This window comes from Erithacus rubecula (genome assembly GCF_903797595.1).
Source record: "Erithacus rubecula genome assembly, chromosome: Z".
Classification (NCBI taxonomy): Eukaryota; Metazoa; Chordata; class Aves; order Passeriformes; family Muscicapidae; genus Erithacus; species Erithacus rubecula.
In genome coordinates, this window is record NC_136661.1 from 23,399,052 (window position 1) to 23,425,917 (window position 26,866).

At 47.1% G+C, this 26,866-nt stretch overlaps 1 protein-coding gene across 1 annotated transcript; it reads left to right on the forward strand.

Moving 5' to 3' along the window:
* Window positions 1-145: 145 nt before the first annotated feature.
* Window positions 146-25,691, forward strand: LOC306814343 (myosin-IIIb-like). Its single transcript, XM_079330302.1, has 30 exons — window positions 146-326; window positions 396-461; window positions 534-664; window positions 3,385-3,487; window positions 6,293-6,395; window positions 6,866-7,022; window positions 7,336-7,438; window positions 7,705-7,833; window positions 9,022-9,130; window positions 10,182-10,298; window positions 10,721-10,821; window positions 11,276-11,362; window positions 11,493-11,558; window positions 11,865-11,978; window positions 12,914-13,025; window positions 14,310-14,356; window positions 14,648-14,713; window positions 15,003-15,122; window positions 16,008-16,093; window positions 16,343-16,390; window positions 17,891-17,938; window positions 18,111-18,202; window positions 19,389-19,520; window positions 19,873-19,988; window positions 20,298-20,497; window positions 22,382-22,471; window positions 23,298-23,463; window positions 23,765-24,037; window positions 24,252-24,317; window positions 25,311-25,691. The coding sequence occupies exons 1-29, from the start codon at window positions 201-203 to the stop codon at window positions 24,300-24,302; spliced, it is 3,159 nt and encodes a 1,052-aa protein (XP_079186428.1). The 5' UTR covers window positions 146-200; the 3' UTR covers window positions 24,303-24,317; window positions 25,311-25,691.
* The last annotated feature ends 1,175 nt before the right edge of the window (window positions 25,692-26,866 follow it).

The following is a 26,866-nucleotide window of genomic DNA, read 5'->3' on the forward strand; positions in this document are numbered from 1 at the left end:
GTTCTGGTTCTGGTTCTGGCCCCGGCCCTGGCGCCACGCCGCCCCCGCCGCCCGTTACCTGCCGGTGCCGCCGCCCCGCGTTCAAACGGGGCCCCGCCCCGCCGGGCGGTCCCGGGGCGGTCCCGGGGCGGTCCCGGGGCGGGGCGGTGCCGGGGCCGGGCTGGGCCGGGCCGGACAGGACAGGACGGCGGCGGGCGGCAATGGTATCGCTGGCGGAGCGTGGCCCCCCGCCCGGCGATGCCGGGGACCTGGCGGCGCTGGCCGAGCTGGACGAGGCGGCGCTGCTGGCGGGGCTGCGGGAGCGCTTCCTGCGGCAGCACATCTACGTGAGTGCCGGGGAGCGGGGCGGGGGGCGGCGGCGGGCGCTCGGCTGACCGGCTGTCCCGTCCCCACAGACAGACATCGGCGACATCCTCGTGGCCGTGAACCCCTTCCAGCCGCTGCCGCTCTACGGGAGAGAGGTGAGCGCCGCGCCCCCCCCGCGCCCCGCTGCCCCCGGCCGCTCACGCCTCTCCGCCACCGCTTCTCCGCAGGTCGCCGAGCGGTACCGGCGCCTCCAGAACGACGCGCTGCCGCCCCACATCTTCGCCGTGGCCAGCCGCGCCTACCACGCCATGCTGGGCCGCGGGGGCGGCGGACCCCGCAACCAGTGCATCCTCATCAGGTGAGCGGCGGCCGAGGGGCCGGGGCCGGCGGGGGCCGGGGGAGGCCCCCGAGCTCTCACTGGGATCTCCCTGCCCTCCCGGTGAAGCTCTTCTCCGGTTCTGTTGGTGAGCCAAAATCCATCTGCTCTGGCAACACGTTCTTCATCCCGGCCGCTTTCGAGACGAGTTAGCGGGCACATCGTGAGAACGTGTGGGCAGAAGATCTGGCTTTCGTGGAGCAGCTCGGCCAGCAATCTTTACAGCAGTAAAGATGACAGGTTCACTTCTGATGGGGAACCAGCCTCTGGAATTAAGTTTTGGGAAAAGCCATTGTGTGCTCTGCTCTGGCAACACAGCTGCCATGGTAAAAGCTGTCGTAAAAAGTTGGAAGGATGATAATGAAAGGAACCAATTTTCACAAAGCAGAGCTTCCCAAGTGTAATCAAAGAGCAGGAAGAATTAAAACGTGTTTTTCTGCTCTAAGACCTTTGGGAATATGGTCGGGGAGGATTTTAAAGTCGTGGGCAGTTCCGTGCAGTAGAAGTCAGGGAAAAGTGGTTCTTTTAACCAAAAAGCCTACCAGTATCATGAACATTTCACTCCATCTTGCCACTCTTGTTCTGCTGAAACTCTGAAGCACTAAAGGTAGCATCGTTTAGCAGAGAAAGCCTCAAACAAACTCAACTAGCAGAAAAAAGCATTGAACAGGAAGGAGAAAGCGTTGATACATTAACTACTTGGTCTCTACAACTGGGTGTTGTAGAGAACACTTTAAATGTCATCTCAGTTAAAATGCTACTTGCCAACTTGTTTGATTTAATGATCCTTTGTATTTGCCTTCTGATCATTTTATCAGTACTTTCAGTGTACATGGTGTGGAAGTCAATTGCTGAATCACTGCTGAGTGTTTGGTGGGACTGGGAGCTGACTTTGAGGAGTACTCAGCCCCACTCATTTCTGTAGCCTTCAGGCCATTGGTGTTTGTGCTTTACATGAAGTGCTCTCAAGAAGCAGTGGCTGTGGAGCCAGTAGGTGGAAGAGGCACTGCTGGTAGGGCTCTGGGGGATAGAGAACAGTCATTGTATTTGTCTTGGGAGGTGGAATACGAGAAAAAGTAACCCATGAGAATTTACCAAGTGGTTAGTAGTCTGGTTGTTTTCTGCAGCAGTTCAGAGATGAGTCTGATACACTCCTGTGCATCTTGCAACCTTTTACCTGGTCTGTGTGTTGCTGCCACAGGAAGTTCTTGGTTTTCCTCTCTATGGGTGGTGAAACACTGATTAGCAAGCTTTCCTACATGAGCACAGTTGGGGTGAACAGGGAAGGTGAGATCACTCCTGTTAGACCACAGTTCACCACAACAGCACAGGGACACACCAGGATCTGCTGCCCCTTGTGATCTCTTCAGTGTTCCAACTGAGTTTGGGAGGTCTGGATAGCATTCTTTGGAGGTGATGTTGGATGAAGCAGCTGCTGCCAGATCATAAGTGTTCATTGGTGCCAAATTGTCCTCAGCTACAAATTCTGCTGGCTCCTCTTGCCTTCCCAGTCCCAAAGGATGTTAGTCATAGCTTGCATGTGCTGCAGTACAGCACTTGGGTCACCTGAAGATGACTTTGCATTTCATCAGAGCTGCAAGCAGTTACACACCTGCTGTGCTTGCAGGACCTTGTGAAGGTGTTGTGCTTGTTGGAGGGCCTAAGGTCAAACTTGAATCATAGAAGTGTTGTTGGATATTTTTTTGTGGAGGAGGGAAGTTACTGAAAAAAAATATATCTGACATACTCAGCAGTGGCACTGGATGGAATGTTCTCAACTGGCAAAATGGTCTTTTTTTTGTTTGTATGTATTTGGATGGTTGTGCTTGAGATCAGGTACCTGCTGTAGTACTTGAGGTGTTTAGCCACCAATGACACATACTCGATACCAAGCACAGAGTCACTGGGAGCTGCAGAGCAGTAAAGCCACACTGCAGGCTCAAAGGTCAGCTCAGAGGAAACGGGGACCTGCCCTCAAGTATACCTCCAGCATTTCCTGCATTTATGTTTTTTTCCATTCATATGCTGAAGCACTCAGCTGGTGTGATGTTGTCAGTTAAAGACATGTTGTCTCACTGATTGTATATTCCCTCTCCCTGGACAGGGGAAACTGCACTTTCCAAGTGCTGGTTGTTTGACTTGGAGGCAGAGGCACCGTGGGTGTGTGTCAGCATATTGACGTGGATGTGTGACAACACAGTGACATGTATTACTGGCACTGTGGGAGTGTGGGCAGCTCTGCATTCCCAGCTGTCCAGCACGTGGATGTGCGAAACACCTGAGATCTGAGACTGCCACAGCACCTCATGATCAGTATCCAGGTGTGGATGTGATGTGGATAGGGCAAATCTTTCTGGAGAAAGAGGAAGTTGTTGGCTCCAGCTTATGCAAGGGAGTTGATGTACCAGATGACTTTTGGAGCAGAGTAAATGGTCTGTCTGGTATCTCCCATCCAGAAGTGACAGCATAGGGTATATCTGTACTCCCTTGCAGAGGGGGAAAAATTCCCTGATGAAGGACCAGAACCTCATGGGACACCCTGTGTAAACATGTGATGTATGAGATTTTACTCACACATGTTACTTTGCTGAAAAAACTGAAACTTTCATAGAGCACTCTCAAGTGATGGAGTACTTGAGCCACAAGGGGCAGAACAACTGTACTTTAAGGTTGATGGAATTTATTTTGCTTTTTCTTGGCAGTGGAGAGAGTGGTGCTGGGAAAACAGAGAGTACAAAGTTGTTGTTGCAGCACATAATGAACCTGTGCAAAGGCAACTCACAGCTGGAGCAGCAGATACTTCAGGTAGGTGATTGCAGGATGGTGCTTGAATGTGCAGAAGCAACACTGCTGCAAGACAACTTGCATCAGGCTGAGGAAGTCTGCTGGTGAATCACCACTGGAAATCAGGGAGCTACACGTAAGACACATAAGAAAATAGTGGATAAGAATAGTGAGATAACTGGCCACAAATTAGAAGGGTTAGTAGGTCAGTAATTTTTTTGCTGGAGATGATTCTTAAATTAGAGAAAACTATTGCAGTCATTTATCATATTCTCTGTTACAAGAGATTGATGGCATTTTTCCAAATAAGTTCCTGTCTGAGGTAGAACAAGGGCTTTAATTTAAAAAAATGAGATCTTGATTTAAAGCTAAAGAGGAATGAAGAATTCACACATACTTTTTATAACCTATCCTTGGCTACTTATACTGCCAGCCACATACCTGCTAGCTGGCTAACTGCCATTTTTGCTCTTTTCATGTAACTTTGCTAGCTCATTTTGAAACATATTTGATTCTTTGGTTGGAAGTATTTCCATTTCAGTTTCTCCCCAGAGAGTTGTGAGATGTTTTTTAAACAAATCATATTTTAAACCTTCCGTTTGATAGATTAAGAAGAATGAGTTCTTGGACTACTTCACTTTAAAGTCTATCTTCTCAGATTTCCTGTAGAAACATAGAGATCTTTCTCTGTGTGGTAGGTTAACTTCAACCAGTCCCCACCAAGCCACTCTGTCACTTCCCCTTGTAACAAAAACTCATAGGCTGAGATAAGGACTTTGAGGTCAGAGACAGGCAGAAGAGGCTCAGGTTAGGGAAATTTAATTTAATTTCTCGACAGTTAATATCAGAGTAGGACAATGAGAAATGAGAACAAATCTTGAAACACCTTCCCCAACTCCTTCCTTCTCTCTAGGCTCAACTTGGCTACCATCTTCTCTACCTTCTTCCCTCCAGCAGTGCAGGCAGATAGGGGATGGGTGTTGAGGTCATTCATCACAGATTATCTGTGCTGTCTTCTTCCTCATGTTCTTCACCTCCTTCAGCATGGGATCTCTCCCGCAGGAGACAGTCCTTCAGGACCAGACTGTTCCAGAGTGGGTGCCTTGATGTGATGCAGTCCTTCAGGAGCAGGCTGCTCCAGTGTCCATATTGTCCACTGGGGACTTGTACCTCTGTACTTTAGGAGCAGGGTGCTCCAGTCTTGTTCCTCTCTGCAGGGTACATCCTTCAGGAACAGGGTGCTCCAGTCTGGTCCCCTCTGCAGGGAACATCCTTCAGGAACAGGGTGCTCCAGTCTGGTCCCCTCTGCAGGGAACATCCTTCAGGAACAGGGTGCTCCAGTCTGGATCCCCCACAGGGTCACGAGTTCTATCAGCAATCCTGCTCCAGCATGGGATTCTCTGCACAGGTCACAGGTCCTGCCAGGAGGGCTTCCCGTGGGGTCACAGGCTCCTTTGTGCACCCACCTGCTCTGTGTGGCTCCTCCAGGGGCTGCAGGTGGATCTGCTCCCCCAGAGCTCCCTGGGCTGTGGGGGCACAGCTCCTCACCAGGGGCTGCACCAGGGGCTGCAGGGGAATCTGCTCTGGCAGCTGGAGCAGCTCCTGCCCCTCCTCCTCCACTGATCCAGTCTGCAGAGCTGCTCTGCTCACACATTCTCACTCCACTCTCGCTTCTGTGGGTGTACAGCAGTTTTTATCCCAGAGGCCCTGTCACTGTCACAGTGGGCTCAGCCTTGGCCAGTGGCAGGTCTGTATTGGAGGCAGCTGGCATTGGCTCTTTGGACATGGGGAAGGTGTCTGGCATTTCCTCACAGAAAAACAGCTTTAATTCCTCCTGCAACCAATATATTGGCAGATAAACCCAATGCCCCATGCTGTGCTTTTGGCTCTGGAATGGCATATTAATTCAGTGTGGTATCATCCATGGTGGATCCAAGGTGAATGCCTGTGCTGGGTTGTGGGAACATGATGTTGATACACCCGCCATCTCTGCTTAGAGCTGGCTTGGGGCACACTGCCAGGCTGCTTCTGACCAGAACAGGTTCCACAGGCAGGAGAGCTGTGTTTGCTCAGCAGAGAGCCTAGAGCCAGCCTGCAGTTCCTTCACTGGAAATAACTCACTTCAGCCCAGATGAGCTGCCCTTGGAAAGCCTAGAGGTGATGGTGAAGAGATAATGTGCATCTTCTTTGGTTCCTGTAGATATATCCAAGGAGTAAGTTAGTCCTTGGATTACAGTCATACCCTAAAGCTGTGTTCAACAGGCTGCCCAGCACTTACTCCAAGGCATTGTTCTTCCAGTTGATAGGCATTCTTTGTTCAAATACAGAAAAACTGTCGTTTTGTCACCTTTGCATCCTGCTTAACAAGCTGGTCTGATTGCTCTGTTGGTTTCTTTATATTGCACTCCCCATATGTCTACAAATTTCAGTAGCTAAGCTGTCATACTTACATTAACTGAGTGCCATGATGACTTTGTTTATTGCTGTTGTATAGCACTCAAATTATCTAGTGACAGCAGATACTGTGTTGAAATAGGTTGTACCAACCTTATCTTCTAACAAATGATTCAATGATCTTACTGAGATCCCATCAGTTCAATTGTATTGATCATCATTAATCTTGAGCTGCTTGGCCTTTGTGATATTTGCCTCTTTGAATTTCTATATCGAGGCAGAGATAAAATAGCTGCTCATCCATATTCATGGAGCGGTTCCTTTTCCAGCTGAACTCTGAATAGCAAATGCTAAATATAAGTTTTTTTCAGGTAAATTAGATTGGATTGCTTAATCTAAAGAATGGTTGTTCTGCTTCTTCTCTTGTTTTAGGTGAATCCATTGCTTGAAGCTTTTGGCAATGCCCAGACAGTGATGAATGACAACAGCAGCCGCTTTGGAAAATACATACAGCTGCGTTTCCAGAAAAATACAGGTAGAGTCAAGGGCAGTTACTAGCCTGGGGAGTGGTCAGGAACTGGGGGTAGTGGAGTGAGTTTCCAAAATTGTGAAGGATAAGATTTTGGCACATGGCTACTTGTGTCAAGGGTGTACAATTAGGTAAAATCTCACAGTGACCAGCATTGGATAGGTCCTGGATAAGATTAGGCCTGGGTTTGGACAGAGTGTGAGAAAGGGAAGGATAATGGGGGTGAGAGTGCAGTAATACTCTGTGATGTCAGAAGCCGTTGATGCTGCTGAAAAGAGGTGAACAGAAATCTCTAAGACCACAGGAAGCATGGAGAAGCTCATTTCCAGTGTGCTGGGCAGCCTAGAGGGTATTGCACACAGAAAAGTTAATTTAGACACTTCTGTGCTCCTGGCACCAAGGAGAGGTGGGACAGCCCAGTCAGCTTCATGTCCCACAGAGTGAAGTTCCCCACCCTGTCACCTTTTTGTGTGCAGTGCAAGGTGCAAAGCTGAATGAGTACCTATTAGAGAAGTCACGAGTGGTGCAACAAGATGCTGGGGAAAGGAATTTCCACATCTTCTACTACATGTTTGCTGGACTGTCTTCAGAGCAGAAGGAGATGTATGGGTTACTGGATCCTTCACTCTACAGGTGTGTCAAAGGCAGATCCTAGTTTAGTCTTTGTGATGGGTGGTGGAAGGGAAAAATGGCATAATGGAGTTTTTCTCTTTCCTGGAGTTTTATCTGTAGGGGAATGGAAGCTAGAGTGGGTTCTGAATGGAGCTACATGAAGAGATATTATGGATCACCCTGGAAGCCAGGAGGTTTGGGGTCTCTGCTGCACTACCTTGGAAAAGTTTCTTTCCCCTTCATGTTTCCTAGTGATCTGCTTTGCTCCCTCAGGGTAGGACTGAGTTACAGTGCAAATTGTGTGACAGTTTTTATGGGATGTGCACTTTCTCAGGTACATAAGTGGACGGTATGATACACAGGAAGTAGCTGAACACTGGAAGCACAAATACCAAGAGGTTTGCAATGCCCTTGACATGGTGGGCTTCCAAGAACAGGTTAGTCCTGGGGCTGTTTTGTTTCCATCTGTGCTTCCTGCAGGCACAGGGGTTTTTTCTAGCTGCTCTCTTGAAGCTCAGTCCTAATTATTTCTCTAGATTTTCCATGTTACTTTCAAACTACCTGACTCTGCCAGACTCTGTGGAGAGCTTTTTCCCACAGGTTGCCTGTGCTTCTTCTCTTAACCTCTCCAACTTCTGGGCCATCTGTGTTGTACATGCTACATGATGGTGGGGTTTTCATTCACCTTTCTTTTGTGTTTTAGGAGCAAGTGGACATGCAGGCTATCTTGGCTGGTGTGTTGTCTCTGGGCAATGTGACCTTTGAGCCTGAAGAGAGCAGTGGGTCTGTAAAAGTCAGTGAAGCCTCTAAGGGATGGCTGAAGGCTGCAGCGGTGAGTCACAAGAAATGTTGACAGAAACCTTATGGGTATGATGCTCTTCCCCACTGGCTGTGTGACTGCAGGATCTGCCAGAGGATATCTCTGCCTTAGAATATGAAGGTTTCTAAAGAGCAAGGTTTTTTTTTGGAAATGTACAGTTTGACCCCATGACAGCATTTGTGTTCACTGCTATTCATCCCCAAAGACATGCATCTCAGCATCTATCTTGTGTGTCTGGAATCAGTGTCTTACATAGTCAGCGTATACTTTGCTGACTTCATAAAACATAAGCTTTTTAAAACTAATGTTCTATGGTAGTGAGTGTGACGATGCCTTGGAGAAATTCAGATGTGTAATATCTGCACACTAGTTCTGTGTTTTCATCACCCTTTGTCCAAGAATACCACCCTAAGTGCTTTCTTTTTTTGTCTGTTATCTTAAATTCAGCTTTCTACTATTTTGCATTAAATTATCACAGATTAAGAAGTATATGTTTCCCCGGACCATTCAATTTTTGTTACATGGGATGGAGAAGTTACCCTGCTTTGTTAACAACACAGGAAAAAAAGTAACATACTTCTCCCCTTCCTATTTCTTTTTATTTTGACCTATTTGAAAACCCAGCACCCTTGCTCTTCAATTTCACACCCATCTCTTTGTCTGTTTCCCTCCTACACCATACCTGAAGCAACCACCTACGTCTGTTTAGCAGCCAACTTTCCTTTTATCTTATTTCTGAAAGCCTGCTCCTCATTTCTTGCCCAGGGGAATTACTTACAGGGGAATTCCTGTAAAATCACTGAGGGGTTCAGTGTGTCTGAGTTTGCTTTGTTTCCTGCCTATCCTGTGGGTTCTTGTGACTGATGCTTCAGCACCTGCACAGTCACCTCGGTGTGGTGCTGTTCCATAAGTCATTAAACCTCCCAACAGGGACTGGCATGGCTCCCAAAGAAGGTGAAAGGTGGCAGCACTGGGAGAGCTAAACAAAAAGTGTTTGAGAGGAGTGTGTGAGGTTGGTCGCTGCAGGGGAGGAGCAGATCAGAGCCCACATCTGACTCTGGTGCCAGCAGTAGCGCTTTTCTTTCAGTGGGGCTCAAAGGCCTGAGCCTGAGTCACAACCCCACACACAGACAGACACAATCCCCACGAGCAGAGTAAGGGTTTACAACTGATTGTCCTTGTCTATTTCCTCTTTCCCAGGGTCAGTTTGGAGTCCAGGAAGATGAGCTGCTAAAATGCCTCATTTGTACAACATCAGTGACCCGAGGCGAGCAGATCCAGCGTTTTCACACCCAGCAGCAGGCAGAAGGTAGGAAACACAATGAATTGCAGATGTGCTGGCTAGAAGGACTGGATTTTGATGGAAGGGTATCCCCACACATGTGCAGCTTGTTGTGAACAAAGATTTCCTTCTGTGCCTGTTCATTCCTCTCACACAGAGGCAAGTATGTCAGTGTTTATCTGTTTAGTCTCTTACTGACATGTATGGCCATGAATGCTGCTTTTGTTTGGTCTCCAGGAGACTGCAGAGATTAAATGAGAAACCAAGGAATTAGCTTTGCTTTCTGCCTCAGTCCAGCCCAGAAAGAAACTCTGGGTATTTGTGCAAAAGAGAAGGCTCCTGTTGCAGAGTGCTGGCAGTGTGCAGAGCTCTAGGTAATAGATGGAGAAACAAACATGAGAACAATGAGATGCCACAGTGTCAGGAATGGAGTGAAAAGAGTAAAATAGCAAACACAAGGTGTTACTTTTCCTTTCAATAAAACAAGAAAATAATCTAGAAAAGCTGATTAAAATGAGAGATTATTGCTTGAAATAAATGAAAGAATAAAATGGAAGTGAAATGGGCTTAGCCAGTTCTGTTTTACAAATTTCTCTAGACAATAAAATACACATCCCTATACATAAGTCATGCTAGCTTGGTGTTCTTAGAATGTCAGTAAGCTTTCCATCAGTTGTGTCCTTTTCTTGCCTACAGCATTTAAACACGTAGAAGCTGTGGGCTAGGAGGAAGAGAGTCATCCAATTTTCCAAGTAAAATTTGGAGCTTCTCCCTTGGTTTAGCAGTGAGGGTAACCATACTTAGTATATCTTCAGAAGGGAAAGCAAGTCTCTGGATATTCTAAAAAGTGGCATTACTCAAAAATGCCCTGGTATGGCATGGCTGATCCTGTGGAAAGATTGTGAAGATTTTGGGATTAAAAAGCTGCTTTTACAGCTTCCACTTACAAAGGGTAGGGACAATCCATGATCTGATCTTTAAAGTAGCTTTAGAGGTGAATGTATTGAGCCAGTGTGTGTGGAGTCCCCTGCTCTCCTGTGAAGCCCATCCTTGAGCTGCTGCTTCTCCCTCTGTGCAGATGCTCGGGACTCCATTGCAAAGGTGGCCTATGGCCGAGTGTTTGGCTGGATTGTTAGCAAGATCAACGAGCTGCTGGCTGAAAATGTGGATCCTGAGGTGGAACTGAGGGAGATAGGTGAGTTCTACCTTCCTTGCTTCTGTTCTGTTCTCTCATGTGCATCCCTCAGCCACAATGAGTGACAGGCACAGCATGAGGTTTCACAGAGCTGGGGTGCATTATCAAAACTGTGATCCTGCTAGAGATAAGAGTCAGCAGCATGAAGTCTGTAGGGCTTTGTTGCTTTGTTTGACTCTGAAGCAACTGCGAGGCTGTAGTTCTGGGGCACTCTGTCTTAGCAGAGAAATCAAGCTGGTGTGGGTCTCCTCTAAACTAACTCTCCAATCTGTGGAAAACCTGCCACTAGTGTCTTTCTTGGCTACATTTGCTCTGTGCCACAAGAGCTGTGTAATAAGAGATTTAGTTGTGTGTTGGTGTACAGAGTAATCTGCAGGGATGGTCTGCAGGCTCCACGATGTGCCCTTCTTCACTTTTTTTAGGTATATTGGATATTTTCGGGTTCGAAAATTTTGCAGTGAATCGTTTTGAACAGCTTTGCATAAACTTGGCCAATGAGCAGCTCCAGCATTTCTTCAACCATGTAAGTCTGCTGAGGATGACCTCACCTTGTGTTGCAGAGAAAGCAGATCACTGCTCTACCTGGCACATGCAGGAGAGGTTGGGGGAAAACAGATTTGTTGCCTGGAAAGACAGAAATAGTGAATAGTGAAGCAGGATAGAGATCAGCAACCTTCCCTGCTGGGGCAGGGGAGCCACTGGGGCAGGAAAGGAAGAGGTAGAAGGATCAAGCAGTAATGAAAATTGTAATGGCAGGGACACTTACAGTCTGACAAGTGCTCCTGCTTTATGCACTAGCACCAGTGTGTGCCAGGGTTACAGAGAACCACAGAGAACAGCAGCTACATCTTGGACCTCTCATGCTGTGGCTGAGGGTGCCACACCTCCGTCTTCTTGTTCAGGGCAGGAAGGAAGATGTTCAGAATTTGTCTAGACAAGTCTGATGGGTGCTTCAACCTGGTTTTTCTTTATTTCAGCACATTTTCCAGCTGGAGCAGGCTGCCTATAAGGAAGAAGGGCTGCCTTGGGAGACTATCACATTCAACAATAATGAACCTATTCTGGTGAGTGAGAGGACTGACAGAATATAATTGCTCTATCCAGCCAAGAGAAAAGTCTTGCAAAGGGTGGTGAGGGTAAGAAGGGATGTCCTGCATTGCTTTACATATGTGTCTTGCATCTTCTTTCCTGCAGAATCTGCTCTTGGCCAAGCCACTTGGGCTGCTGTCTCTTCTGGATGAGCAGAGTGCATTCCCTCAAGTATGTATGAAAGAAGAGGCAGGGAAAATATTCTAGGGGCTAACATACCAGTGAATATCTGGGCTACAAAAAAAAAATCTCTTGGGTTGGAGTGCAGGATGAACAGAGATGTCCCCATGTGTGACTTATGAGACAGGACATCCAGATCAGGGGCAGTTTAGAGGCATTGGTATCCCTGAGAGGAGTCAGGGAGAAGGTACAGCAGAAGACTATTGCACAGCCAAGGATATTTCCAATGCTTTGATTTGATTCCACATGTCCTCATCAGCCTTCTGTTTGCAGCTTGTGAAATGTGCTCTCTTGCAGGCAACTGATAAGACATTTGTGGACAAACTAAACAGCAGCTTTAAGGGGAGTTTACACTTCCAGCCAGCCCGAGGTCGTGTTTTGGGTTTCAGCATCCTGCACTATGCTGGGAAAGTATGTACTGCTTGCTGGAAGAATGCTGTTGTAGTGTATGTTGGAGGGGGTGGAAGTGTTGCCTGACAAATAAGGCTTTGATGTTAAGGAATGTGTGGTCTGGGGATGACTAACAGAAGTGTTGTGTTCCGATGGATTGCCTCCTAGAATTCCCTGGGATTTATGCAAAAGGTACAGGAAGAGAAGACTCTTGAGGAAAGTGGGGCTACCTCTGAGAACTGTAGGGTATTAGAAGAATCTGCTATTCTTCTAATCACCACTCTATTACAACTCTAGTCCTAAAATAGTCCTTTATAAATAAAAGTACCTTGTCCACTGTGCAGCACCAAAGGGCAGGCTAAAGGCTTTTTCTTTACTTGTTGGCTTCCAGAGCATAGCAGTGACTATTTTTTCGCAAACACCTGGGAGCACTGTGTAAACAGCAGGGTAATTAATGTTTTGAAAGTGGAGGCAGTTATTTACACATTCACTGGTATCTAAGCAGCTTGAGATTTAACACTTTAACTTTACTGCCACCAGTATTGAAAGCATTGGTTCACATTAAGTTGAATTGGTTTGAGATAATTTTTGGAACAGGAGCAAATATGACAATTCAGGTCATTGTAACTTGCGTTTTAGTAATCTAATCTCACCATTGTTGACTAAGTTATTATTTGTGACACTCATTATTACAAAAATTAACATTTAACATATAAAGGGTGGATGTGTTGACATTAGGCTGCACTCCTGTGGTTCTGATGCCTCTGGCATGTGCATGGGTTTGTTCCTCAGGACTGGCATCTGAATAAGGGTTGCATGTGTGTTTAAAGAATTCATGTGCAAGCCAGAGTACATTCATTGTAACACATGATCAGCTCCCAGCAGGCTGTGGAAGTGGCTTTTACAGCCAGCCTATGAGCAATGCTGTCCTTAGTGACCTGCTGCCCTTTCCCCAGGTACAATATGCTGCCAGGGGCTTCCTAGAGAAGAACAGAGACACCTTGCCTGCCAATATCCGCGGGCTCTTCATCAACAGCATCACCCCCTTGCTCAGTGTGCTGTTCACAGGCAAGTCCCTCTTCACATCCATCATGAACCAAGGCCACCTTGGCAGGGGTTAAGTGTGGGCATGAGGCTCATGTGTTTCACAAAGTGTATTTCACAGCTGGCCACGCCAGGGGGACTCTGCTGCAGCCTGGAGTGGGGCTGCTGGCATCTACAGAGCTGTCAGAGCTGTTTGTTCCCTGCCATGGAAAGGTTGTATCCCCTTCCAGAGAATTAGCCACCCCTCAGACACCTTCCCATTTTCTTCAAGGCCAGTGCAAAACTGTCTCCACTGGTCATATCTGTACACTCTCTTCTTGTCTAGAAATCAAACTGGTCAAAGTCATAAAAATGGAGCTTCACAACTTGTTAAAAAAACTCTCAGGTCATGCATTATTTTTCTCCTACCACTACAATCTCTTTTTCCAGTTATCAAAAAATGGATTCAGATTCTCCAAGGCTTCTAATTAAATTTAAAATTTAGAGAAAGGTCAGGTGGATGCTTCCTTGGAAAGTGACTGGCTGAACACAGAAAATTTACAATTTTTTGGTCACATTCAGTTCAAGCTACTTTCTCTGACTTACAAGAAATAGATTAATTTCATTTCTATTCTTCACTTTGTTTTTCAGCTACTGTTCAAGACTGTCTTTCTTCATTACCATTTCTGCACTGCTACTGAAGCTACTTAGCCTAGTCCCAACTTTTCAAAGTTCATAAATATCAGACATAACCTGTACTCAGGTTGGTTGTTCAGTCTGGGCAATGGCTTTAGGTGCTGAACAGAGAGTTTGGTCCAGATGACCTCCAGAGGCCAGCCTCATTCTGTGCTTTTATGATTCACATGAAGCCATTGCATCAAGGGTGCATAAGACTCTTACTAGATCCTTTAGTAGATTAAACTTCCCTGATTTTCTCATTCTGTCACTGAATTAGTTATAATCTATCTGACTCAAAATAACATCCTGAGTGCTGTAGGTGAGCTCCCCATTTGCTGCCTATGCCATTTTTCTACATTGTTAGATGTCCATTGATGATAATTCAATTGAAATTAATTTAAGTTTATTTAATAACCTGATTGTCATGTCTTCTCAGTGCCAGAAATTAATGTTGTCTGTCTTGTGTGCTTTGTACATTTGAATTTTCTTCTTCATTTTTTAGCTCTTCCTTTGTAGTTCCACATGGCAAAACCTAACACCCTGTGATTCAATATTTTCAAGGAGGTTGTGCGTGAAATGAGGTTTGAATGTTTAGCCCTGGTGGATTGCAAGCAAAGGTACAAAATCAGCTAATTTTCTCTCTTCTTCCAGCCACTATCTCCAGGACAGGGACCCTGATGCCTCATGTGAAAGCCAAGGTATTGCACTTAAGGTCCACATCACAATTGATAAATGTTACCTAATAATTATTATTTGAGAAACTGGCTGAAAAGGGGCAGAAGTTGGTTTAAAATAAGAGCAGACAGCAGTCAGCTTGTAACAGTTTCTCCTTTTTAACCATGTTTTGTGCTTGCTTGTGCCATCTATACGTTTAGCTTGTCTTCCCTTCCATTATATCCATCCATTCGTCCTCATTTTTGCCATCTGCCCTCCAGATGTCAATCAAGCACTTCTTCCAGGGCTGATCCTTTGCTTTGGTCTGGTTTCAGGTTGTACAGGGAGCAGAAGACAAGTTCAACAGCACACGGAAGCAGTCTGTGGGAGCTCAGTTCCGGGTACAGTATCACTGCCTCGAGGTGCCCCGTGAGATGAGAGCAGTGATAACTTTATCACTGCAAATATCTCTGCCCTGCTTCCAGAGTGCTAAGCATGGTTAAAGCAGACGTTATGTAGACAGGGGTTTTCCTGATTGCTGAGCAGGGCTGGTCACGGTGGGAACAGTCCCAGTTGTTACCAGAACCCAGGAAGTTGCTGCAGGGTGAGAAAACAGTTCTTGCTGCAGGATATTGCAGATCTGGCAGTGCTTTGGCTTAACGGATTGTGATCTTCCTCTGCCCTTGCCAGCATTCCCTGATGGTGCTCATGGAGAGGATGTATTCTGCTGACCCACACTTTGTGCGCTGCATAAAGCCCAATAACCAGAAGGAGCCAGGTGTGCTGGACAATCAGGTGGTGCTGCTGCAGGTGAGCAAAAACAGTATCCTTTACAGGGACTTCTGTCACATCTCAATGGAAGGGAAGATTCCACCAAAAGGCTGTGCAAGGTGATTCACCTGAGTTTTCCCTTGCAAGAGAAAGAGGTGCCACACTTAGTATGTGTGTAAAGATTCCAAGTACTTGGTTGTTTTTATGACACAGACTGCCAGGTCCAGATTTTGCAATCCTAGATCTCTCTCATTTCTTTTTCATGAATGTAATGAGATCTGGTTGTCAGACACTGGGATTCATCTTTGCATCTCCCCCTGGATGGGACTGTATTCCAGACAGTACTCTGGAAAAATTGCTTCCCAGAGGAGACTGTCCTCACCCATCAGCCAGGGCAGCTCTGAACAGAAACCAAGCTGGGATTGCTTTGATGGGATCTGAAATGCACTTATACAATTGTATTTGGATATTCTGTCAGGTCTGAGGTCTAGATGTTTTAAAGAATACTGAAAATGATTGGAAGAGTTCAGAAAGTTCAGCAACCTCTTTAATGTATATAAGAAAGGATAGGATTAAGAGGAAGTTCATCCATGCCTCAGAGTACTTCTGTGTCCCGATTTGCAAATATGAAGCTATCCTCTAAGGGACAGAGGCAAAGCAGCACCCATGGCTGGAAGGTGAAGTTATTTCAGTCATTGGTTTTTGTGGTTTCCAGCTTCTCACTCAGGTAGTTAATCGTCTGAGTTACAGGATGAGGTAAATTCAGTTCTTAACCAAGGAAATATTTTCAGAAAAAAAACTTTTTCATTTCGCACTGGAGGAGTTTAGGGCTGAATGAAGTAACTTCTGCCTGCAGAGAAGCAAACCAATGCCCTAATGACCTGTTTCTCTTTGTTTCCTGATTGTCTTTGTGTGCTGCTTCAGCTCCGGTACAATGGGCTGCTGGAGACAATCCGTATCCGAAGAGATGGTTTCTCCTGGAGACCCTCCTTTGAGGAATTTGCTGAAAGGTCTTTTAAAACCTCTGAATATTCCTTGTTAGATATTAATTGGGAAATGACCCTGATAACCAGATAGGGGCAAGGAGTAAAAAGAGTTTCTTCAAAGCTCATGTGGTCTGAGGTCATGGGGTTATTTGCTGTGGGAGGCTGAGTGGGAAAAATAATGATTTGTTGTTGTTTGCTGTCAGAGTGATAAGGATCAGCTCAGCCCATCAAGGATGTGGCTTTTATGTGTTTTTATTGGTTTGTTTTCCACAGATACGGAATTCTTCTAGTTAAACCTGGTGTTCCCCTCACAAAAGAGAGGTAGGAGCACTACCTTTGTTGTGTGCAGTCTGGTTTGTTCTTCAGAGGCTTTTTGAGTAGCATAAGAAACCAAGTGAAAAGGACAGAGAAAAAGAGGACAGGATTTTGTGTTAATGGTGAATATGCATCCCAGGCAAGGACATTTAATATTTAAAGAGCATTTGGTAACATGATAAATTAAATCTTTCTTGAATTGTTACATAGCAATTAAATTCGATTACTGTAAAGCCTAGTTGTGCTGTGAAATGAAAACCAACCCATGTATTTAATCTAGAGAGTGACAATATTGATCAAGGGTGTCCACTGAACTCAACATGTCAGGCACTCAAGTACTGCTGCCAGGGGCCTCCCCAGCCTTTGTCCTGATGGCCACGTGGGAGCAGATTGAGACAATGCTGAACAAGCAGCCAGCACTGAATGTGTCCCAGGCTAGAGAAGATGTTTCTGAAGCAAGAATTTTTTCTCTATACAGTCAAAATATACCATCAGCACTTTTAGAACCCAACTGTTACACACATAAATATCCTTCCAGCTCTGCAGAGGGACAGGGTTTTACCCTGCCAGCGTTTTCCTTCCTACATCTAGGGCAGCAGTTCCCCACCTCCTCTTCTCCACTTTCCCAGCCTCTCCTTCCTGCCAGTGTCAACTGTGATTGATAGTGGGAATGAATCATGTAAAGAAGCCAGCTGAGGGGGTTTTTTTAGTCATTTAAGTCAAGGATTTGAATGATCTCCTGGAACAATTCTCTCCTGGCAGTAGCTCCTCCTGCCTTCACAGTGCTTCCTTGAACTTCCTGATGCTTCTGAATAGTAAAAATTTTGAACCCTACTGAGGTCACAAGTGACTCTCATAGATGGGGAGAGATTATTGTAAACAGGCAATGTGGTGTGTTTGGAGTCACAAAAATCATGGGAGGCATGAAAAAAATAATCCTGTGGATATGGATTGTGTTGCTGTGGAAGTTGGCTGAGATAAAAGGAAAAACACTTCTTCTTCCCTGTGTGAGATATTAGCAAAAAGTGCCACTATGATTTCACAGCCTGGATTAGCAGGAGAGAGAGGAAGCTCTCTGTGTGTTGCAGCTAAAGCTGCTTTCAGTTTCAAGTGTAAGGGAATCTTTCCGAGTGACCCAAATTTTATCACTGGAGTCTGCAAAATGAAACTGGAATTGGAAAACAGACTTTGTCCCAGAAGTCTTGCTGTGCTGACCTTGCAGCTTGTGTCTTCCAAAAGGCTTGGAAACAAAAAGAAGAAAAACACTTCTGAGAATAAAATAGCCTCTACAGAATTGCCACCCAGGGAGCTGAAGTAAATCTACCTCTGGGGACCCTTTTGTGGAAATGTGATCCTAGCAGTACCTCAAGGTGCATTACAGAACTGATAGCCAGTTTATTGACTATTGGGAATTCCTGAGGCACTTTATGCTCCTTTGTGCAACTTAAAAAATTGGTGTTCATTTTGGGTGGAAAATTATTTATTTCACTTTTTTGTCTCTTTCAGCTGCTTGGAGATACTGCAAAGTACAGAGCTGAAAGGCTGGATTTGTGGGTAAGTGTGGATCACTGCTGTTGGGAATGGGAAGCCTAAGATTTTACACATGTAAACTGTCACCTGGTTCTCTTCAGGGAGAATTCTGTGGTTGTAGGGATGGACTCTTAAAAGGATGATGGATAACAGTTTAGACACTTTCTCACTGCATCTTTCTCTTCCAACTTCACAGAAAGTCTCGACTTTTCTTTAAATATTGGCATCAGGAGCAACTGGCAAAGCATGTGGAGCGACTGGAAAGAGCAGCAGTTATCATACAGAAAGGTGAGCACTGGAACAGGAGCTGATCTCTGACCAGGGGAAGGAAAACCTTTTCTGCAGTCCCTGCTCCACCTTTCCACCTGTGCAGAGGACAGAAGGGTTGGGCAGGTGCCAGTCTGTGTCAATGCCCTGGGAAGTCAAGGTTCCTATTACAAATGCCCACATTCCCAGTGGTCATCCTGAATCAGGGAGTGCCCTCAGTGTCCACCTTGGAAAGGGAAACTGTGTGTAAGAGAGCTGGGCTGAGCAGGGAATACACATGATCTGGCTGTGTCTTGAGGTCTGGCTCCTGTCCTCTGGAGTAAGGATTGTGGGTTGTGTGGAACTGGGAGGATGAAAATGAGTGAAGCAGATCTCTTTGCTGCTTTCAGAGATAGGCAAAAGGGGATGAAATGTTTCTCTGGTTTGTTTTTTTCTTTCCTTTCCTCTTAGTATCTGCTCTAGCAGCCTGTCTATTCCAAGTGGCTGTGGGCAGATTGATTCTTCTGTTTGCACAGTCTACATGAGCACTGTGCAGCAAGGAGGAGGAGAAGGAGGAGAAGGCTGCTGTCACCCTGCTTAGCTCCCTCTGATGCACTTCTTCTGTATGCATTGCACTGCTGGAGTATCTGAGCAACTTCCAGCTGTGCACCATACAGTGTGACAAACACCAGGCAGTCACAAGCTGTGCACTGCTGTTGTCCATGGGGAAGATGTGTGGGTAGTGGGAAATGAGAAGGTGCGACTTACACTTCATGTGTTTTTAGGGACTGGTAGAGTAGGTGGGATCACACAGTGTCTGTAATGCTCCTGGTGAGCCCTGTGATAGCTGCTTATGGGAAAGGTTTTCCTGTGGGCTGGCATCAAGGAAATCCTGCTGCTTCATGGTATCTTGGAGGGTAGAGAGATGGGTAGTTAACAGGCCCTTCTGTGAGGCTTTCATTTTTAGATATTCAGTGCCCTGGCATTAAAGATGAGAGCTTAGATCTGTAATTTGATTTCTATAAATCTCTGATCTGGCAGTTTAGACAGTAGAAGACAGTTCTCACAGGGTTTTGGCTGCCTGCTCACAGTAAGCTTTTAACACCACGATTCGGGTGTTGAGGGCTTTGCATTGGATGAAGAACTATCACCCAGTGTTCTTCCCCAAAAGAATTACAAAGGCAGGAACAAAATTTTTTTTCTAAACATGACTTTTTTTTCTGAACAGTTTTTAGGGGATTCAGATGCAAGAAGAGTTTCCTAAAACTCTTGGCTGAGCTGAGAGCTCGAGCACAGCGGCTACAGGAGGAGGCAGAGAGAGAAAGACTCCAGCAGCTGGCACTGGCAGCAGAGACCCAAGGTGAGTTGTTCCCACTCACACTGACCCAGTGTGTGTCCACACACACAAGGTGTGGTGGTCACCTGGAAGTGCTGTAAGCTCCTGGTCATGGTGGCCTGCCCTCAGATGGGAGCTCCATCAGTGTTGTGGGCAGGGAGATGATGATGTTTCTGCTCTTTGGAAGTGTGGCTTTGTCTGTGGGGAGCAGAAGCAGCATGGCAAAGGTGTTTTGCCTGGCTGTGCTGGAAGGAGGGCCAGGCTATGGTTTGACCATGTAATCCATGCAGCAGAGCCTATCCCAGTCCTAGGCCTGTGGAGAATGGATATCATGGATCTTAGATGCTTGATTTCATGTACTTATTTCTTGTTGCAGAAAGAAACTCCCTTCCAGTGCCCATGCCACGAAAGAGGCGCCCTCAGTCTAGTCCTCATCCTTCTGATCAGTCACAACAGCCACCAGTGCCACGGCCACGCAGCAAACTAACAGAGGTAGCAATGCTGGCTCTGCTGGGGGCCCCTTAGCCAGATGTGCTGATTCCCTGCTCCATCCACCCTCTGCATGCAGTCCCAAGAGAATGTTGTCATTCTTGTTATCAGAAGTGTGAGTTCTGCCCTACTGTGTTTAGATAAAAAGCATGGTCAGGACATCTGAGGAGCTGAAAGCAGCTTTTAGTAGTTGGTGACTGATCTTCCCTTAAGGGACTCTGGAGTGGGGTCACCTGCTGAAATGATCTCTTCAAATGTCCCCTTCCTTTGACTATGCTTTCATACTGACTTTCCCTCTCTCCTCACTTACAGTTCACTCCTTTTGATAACTTCTTAAACCCTTCTGTGCCTCGTCCTGTCCTGGGAACTGAGGAACAGACTGGGGAAGAAGCAAAAATGAGGAGCCTCAAGAGAGGAGCAACTCTGCGCTGGTTCAAAGAGACACAGGCCCAGAAGGTCCTGCAGGATGATGGAGCCTTTCCAAACTGGCTGCATGGGATGATCAGTCGGAGGTGGGTGCTCTGGACACAATGACCACAGGTAGAAGCCAATGTGTCCTTAGGACTGTGTAGGTTAGATTGGCCAGGCTTTGCTTAAGGAATGGGAGTGACCTGCATAACTTTTCCCTTTTAATCTGCAAGCATCGAACCCTTCAGGGAAAGCTTGGGAGTCCCTGTTGTGGTTGCAAATGATGAAACTTTATGTAGGTCCATGAACAACAATGGAAATTCAGAGTACATAACTCCACTGTGGGTCTCTAAATACAGATCTGTATAGGGATGGGAGGGTTGTAAAGTAAACAGAGAGGAAATACATGCATGCACTTTCCCTGTTCTGGACCATTTACAGAGACATAAAGATGAACATTTGGGTTGGTTCATTATTACTGTTTTTCATTTTTCAGTATAGATTAGGTGGAGACAACAGTTTTCAGCAGGAAAATACAGAATTCAGCTTTCTTTTATTTTAAGAAAGTATAAAGAGGGGCTTTAATGAGTCCTCAATGGCAAAACTCCACCAAAGCCCCCTAATACAGGAAAAGGAAGGGTTTTTTGGATGCCTCTGACCATCTAAGGAGGGTGCAGCATAGGTGACATTTGCTTCTACTTAGTCTGGAAGGGACATCCACTAAGCCCTTCTTTCTTTTGGAGTTGTTTACAAGACTTTGTTTAAATGCTTGAAGTTTTTCTACAAGGTCTGCCTCACACTTTACTCTCTTGGCTGGGTCAAGCAGTGGCATAATCAGAGAAGTGCTAATTATGCCAGTGATCAGACAGGAGCAGGATGGCAGTATAGTCTCACCTGTGTGCAAATTGATCTGTGGTGCTCCATGCTTGTTAATTGCCAATATCCTGTAATTGGTGGGATTTCTCTGTCAATGCTGCTGCCATCTGAGCACCCTCATAATCTTGCTCCAGTTTCTGGCTTTTTTTTTCTGTTCAAACTGCCATTCTCCTTCAGTCTTATTAGATCTATATTCTTGGATTTTTTCAGACTGTCATTATGAACATTACTCAGAGACATTACAGAGCACATTAGCTTGGTAAAGGGCACTACAGCAGCTCACAGCTCCCTGGTAGATGCATTTCTTTTAAATTTTTTTAAGATAGTCATTGAGGCCCTAACCTGTAATAATGCTTTTTTCCACAGATGAGAGAATGTAGGAGAGGAATTAGTGTCTGGAAGATAAAACTGTCTAACTTAAGTACAGACTAGCCCTAAGCACTGCACAATGAAGGACATGGTAGATCCTTCCCAAACACGCTGGTGCTTAAGCAGAGACTTAAATTTTCACACAGCAGTGTAAGTTCAGCTTAATGAAAGGGAGCAGCCAGAGCAACCCCAAATTGCACTGGTGATTTGCAGTCACATTTAGCCTGGAGCAGGGCACATGACAAGCACAAAGCAGAGCTTTGTCTGTTGGGCAGAGAAGGGGAAGACCTCCTTCCAGCAGGAAGTTTAGAAAGCCGGGGTGGTGTAATCCAAGTTGGTGTTTTTCCAAGGTGCTGGGCTTACCCAGTACCCCACAACATCCTGACTTCTTCATCCCTGGACCATAGGAAGTGCACACATGCACAGATTCCTCATCTCAGTGATGCTTTGTGACATGGTAAGTGCTGGAAGGCAGCTGTTGCTGTTGCACAATCAGACTGCTGGAGCAGGTTTGGAGCAGCCCTGCTTGGAGAGGCTTTGGCTGAGAGTATTGTGCTTCTTCAGCCTGCTACTGCCTCCTGCACCACCAAACCTGGGTCAGGAGACCTGTATCCAGGAGCACATGGGGCAGATGCTGGGCTCCCTGGGACACTGCTGGGGTAGCACATGAGATAGGATGAGAGTCCCTGCTGTGTGGCAATCAACTGCTGGCTGTCTGCTGAAAAACTCTTTCCTGATTCCAGGGAAGCTGAAAACTTGCTGATTGACAAGCCTTTGGGTTGCTTCCTTGTTCGGATCAGCCAGAGCAGACCTGGCTACATCTTGACATACCGGTAGGTAATGGGCAGAGGAGGCTTGGGGGAAGCATTATTGCTCTCTATAACTCCTGGCAGGAGGTTGTAGTGAGGTGGGGGTCAGCCTTTTCTTCCAGGGTACTGGCAACAGGACAAGAAGACACAGCCTCAAGCTATGAAAGGGTAGCTTCAGACCGAGTGTCAGGAGGAATTTTTTCACAGAAAGGGATGTCAAGCACAGGAACAGGCTGCCCAGGGCACTGGTGGAGTAACCATCCCTGGAGGTATTTAAAAGATGTGTAGATGTGGCACTTGGGGTCACGGTTTAAAGGTGGACTTGGCAGTGCTGTGTTAAGGGTTGAGCTTGAGAATCTTAAAGGCTTTTCCATCCTAAGTGATTCTATGAAACTGAGCACTGCATGAAATTATGTGGTCATGGAATTCTACAGTCATAGAATTCTTGAATTCTGTGATCCTATAAAACTGCTTAACTGGAGGAGATTACCTGCTCTGCAGAGGAGACCAGTGAGGATCAGTCTCCTCTGGAGTGGGTGCCTCAGAGAGTTTGGGGTAGCAGATGGATGCTGCAGTCTCCTACTGAAAAAACAGACCTGTTTGTGGGTGGGGTGCAGTGTCTCCAAGAGTAGAAGTCCTGCTTAGGCAGTTTCTCTGTGGCTGAGAGGGCAGACCAGGTTGGAAGGAGAAGGCAGCACCTATGAGCACAGGTTCGTGCACAGCACATCTGCTTGTTATGGGGGATCCTGGTCACACTCGGCCCCTGGAGACGGCGGGTGCAGGGAGCAGAACCAGGTCCTGACAGCTGAGCCCCTCTGTCACTGCCATCCCTGCCCGTCCCTGTCCCCAGGGGCGAAGGCCGCTGCCGGCACTACATGATCCAGATGCAGCCCAACGCGCGCTACGTCATCCTGGGGGAGCGCCGGGCCCACGCCTCGCTCACCGAGCTGGTGCGCTACCACCAGGCCGTGGGCATCCAGCCCTTCATGGAGATCCTGACTGTTCCCTGCGGGCAGGTGGGTGTCCAGGGCTGCGAGGGAGAGGGGCGCGAGGCTGTGCCTTCAGTGAGTGGTTAGACACTGCAGCATGGCTCTTCTGTCCATGTTGAGGGGTGTCCCGTTCTGGCCTGGCTGTTTCTGCCTGCACTGGGAAATGCTGCTAGCTGGGGGGTCCTGGGATGGGGGAGAGGCACTGGCGGGTGGATGACACCCTGCTGTCCCCTGAATGTCTATTGGAAACAGCTGGGTATTTCTCTTCATTGTGCTGTTCGCTATGTGTAAAGGGTCTGAAAACCACTGAATCCACTCCTTTCTCCAGAAAAGTAGTGAGAGCTTATGTTACGAAAATCTGGAGGGTCTCACGCTGAGTTCAACAGCAGACAAGGGGGAAACCCCTTCAGAGAAGCAGTCCTGTCCCTCCATGGCTTCCAGCAGCAAACCTGCTCTGCAGTGGTTCAGGAGGAACAAGAATTTCCAAAACCAGGAGACCTCAGATAAGGGGACAACAAAGCCCAGCTGTGAAGAGAGCGCCCAGCGAGCCTTCCCCCGCCTCCGCTCTTCCATACGCCTGGCAATGCACGAAATCCAGCAGGTGAGCTGGTCATACCCTCTGCCAAGCCACAGCCCCTCGGGGACATGTGGAGCTTCCCTTCCCAGAGGCAGGAGAGAAGAGGGCTCGACAGACAGCACTTGGTTTCTTAGCTCTGGGTCATAGGTTTTATTTGGTGGTCTTGGGATATTCCCTGGAATATTCCATGCCAGCCTGTGCTGTCCCACCAATGCTGTTTCTCTGTTTTTCACCACAGTTCACTTCCACTCCCATGAGCATGTCTAAACAGAGGAGCTCACTGCACTGAGGATGTGCTGACACGGTAAGAGGAGGTGGTGCACAGGAGGGAGAGCAGCAATTGCAGTTTCCTGGGAAATGGAGGAGCAAAGGAACTCTTCCCTTCATGTTCCACCTGCAGCATCAAGCTGCATAGAAATACAGCAGGAAAAATAAAGAGCAGCAGCTGGCTTGCATCCCAGGACTATGCAGGGAAACCAGGGGAAAATCAGGCTAAGTTTGGGCTCTCAGCAGCTGTGGTTCACAGAGTGCTTGCAGTACAATGGCCAGGCTGCTGGAGGGAGCTCACAGTTTGTTGGAGGCTGGGGCTGGAAGCACCAGGGCTATCAGTGGCTTCATGGGGTGGAGAGGCAGCAGTGTTGGGGAGCCCTGCAGGGTGGCAGAGGCAGTGGGCTGAAGGAGAGGCTCAAAACAGTGGAAAAGGCAGCAATTTTTTTTGCTCTAAAGAGGACTTTCAACAAAGTCTCAGCGGTGGAAGCACAGCTAGTGACATATTGGGATACAGTGGGTGACAGTGTCTGGAGTGGGCCAGAAGAGGCATCTTGACACACTCCACCATATCTGGTGGATGTGCAGCTCCCCTGTACCACTCAGCTGCTGGAGGCAGGTGGGAGCTGTAGTGGTGCTGTTATGCTTTTGGGTGATGACCCACTGCAGGGCTTCCAGCCACACACCAGGATTGTCAAGTTTTCTGTGTGGTTCTGTTCCCATGCTGGAATTTATGCTGGAGCAAAGGTTTTTAGCTGGGGCCTGTCTCGTCTTTCTCTTCATAGCTGAGAAAGACAGGATCTCTTCAATAACAGAGAATCCTCTCCCTGAAGTGTTTGATTTAATTGCTTCATTCCTCTATGTCCCATTCATTGATGTGCCCAGGGGATGCTGCTTGTGTCAGAGGTTAGGCAGAAGAAAGATGAAACACAGGGATCTGCATACATAACTGCAACCTTGTTGTACTGGGATAGCTAAATGGAGCCCTATCATGTCCTCTGGTGAGCTGTGTTTCTTGACTCTCTTGCAGGTCCAAGTGGCTCAGACCTGTCCTCTTCCAGTGCTGTTGGGCCTTGCCTAGCAGTGAACACATCCAGACATACAGCAGCTTTTTGTTTGTTTGGTTGGTTGGTTTTTTAATTGCTGCACCCAGCTGGCGCTGTGCTTTTAGACAAGACTAGTGCAGAAGTTCACTTTCCTCATTCCTCAGCACTGATCCACAGTGTGACTGCAGTATCTGATCCTGCAGAGGGGAGAGGATGGGGCCAGATGCATTCTGCAGACCCACAGTGCCCGACAGTCTGTGTGTCAGTACTTCAGTGTTCCTGCAGACTGAATAGTCACAAGCTGGGTATCTCCCAACAACCTGCTCTGTCACAAATATCTGATTACCTACCTCTTTCTCTTTAAATATTCTCTATTTTGGTCTTTTTACCTGCTGCTCTGGGAGCCAAGGGAAGTTGGGCTTGGGCAGTAAAAAATAAAACTGAGACAAGGTCAAGAAGATCTTTCTTGTAGAGGGGATTCACTGCCCTTGCATCAGTGTGCTGGCACACTGCTCCACGGTCCTTAACCAGAGCTGAAGTCAGGGGATCACTGGTGAAACTCTCACTCATCCTGGCTGAAATATCTACAAGTCCAGGCTGGAGAACATGCTGCTTTACACTGAGGGTGGATAGAGGGTTTGGAACACAAACGACCATTCGACTTGTACTGTTTTTATTACCTTTTAAAATAAATCTCTTTTTTTTTTTTTTTGCCTGTAAGGAGAAGCTCACTGTTTTCCTTGTTGCTGTTACCTGCAGCGAGTGAAAGAGAGCAGCTACGACCTCTGAGGGTAGACATGGGCTCGTGTGAAGTGTCTCAGAGGAGAAGCTGAAGGCATGTAGGGCACTAACCCTGGCATTCAGCTGCTACCTGTAGCAGCCACTCCTGCTGTACTTACTCCTGGAGTACTTCTGAAGTGCTCCTTGCTCCACCTGTGACATCTCCCAGCCAGCCTCATTTTCCTGTGGCTCTGTTTCCCTGGCTCTGCTCCGAAGGACAGCCAAGCTGCCCACCCCACCTGGCCCCTCCTGGGAGGCACCAGCACGGCTGTGAGCAGGCTGGTGCTGTTACCAGTGTGTTGCAGTGTCTCAGCACTGCCTTTAGTCATGGGGCTATTTCTCCTGCCTCCTGCTCTGGTGCTGACTTGTGCTGGATCACAAGGCAGCGCTGCTGGCTGCAAGACAGGGAAGCAGTGGCTGTTCCTGGCTCTCCCCAACACTGCCTTCCAGCTTTAACACACCTTTTCTCTTCCTCATGTTGGGTTTTGGCAGATGCTTTGAAGTTGTTCAGGAGAGAACCAGTCTAGGCAGTCAAAGGCTGCTGTTGGCAGATTCTTCCTGGCTGAACCCAGGGGCATTTTGCTGAGCAGCCTTGGCATTTTCCAGCATTCTCCTTAGTTGCCTCCACCACTGGGCTGCTGGGAAGCCTGCCTTCTGGGCAGCACATGGAACTATTTGTGGTCAAAACTTTTCTAGGAACTCGTGCACAGAGCTGAGACATGTATGAGAAATGCATGTCAATAATGAAGTCCCTCTGTAA

Bases quoted from the DNA above. Each gene is read 5' to 3' on its own strand.
- LOC306814343 (XM_079330302.1), top strand. From the start codon at position 201: ATGGTATCGCTGGCGGAGCGTGGCCCCCCGCCCGGCGATGCCGGGGAC. The intron at 22,472-23,297 runs GTAGGTAATGGG...CCCTGTCCCCAG, and splicing joins GGCTACATCTTGACATACCG to GGGCGAAGGCCGCTGCCGGC. The intron at 24,038-24,251 runs GTGAGCTGGTCA...TTTTCACCACAG, and splicing joins CAATGCACGAAATCCAGCAG to TTCACTTCCACTCCCATGAG.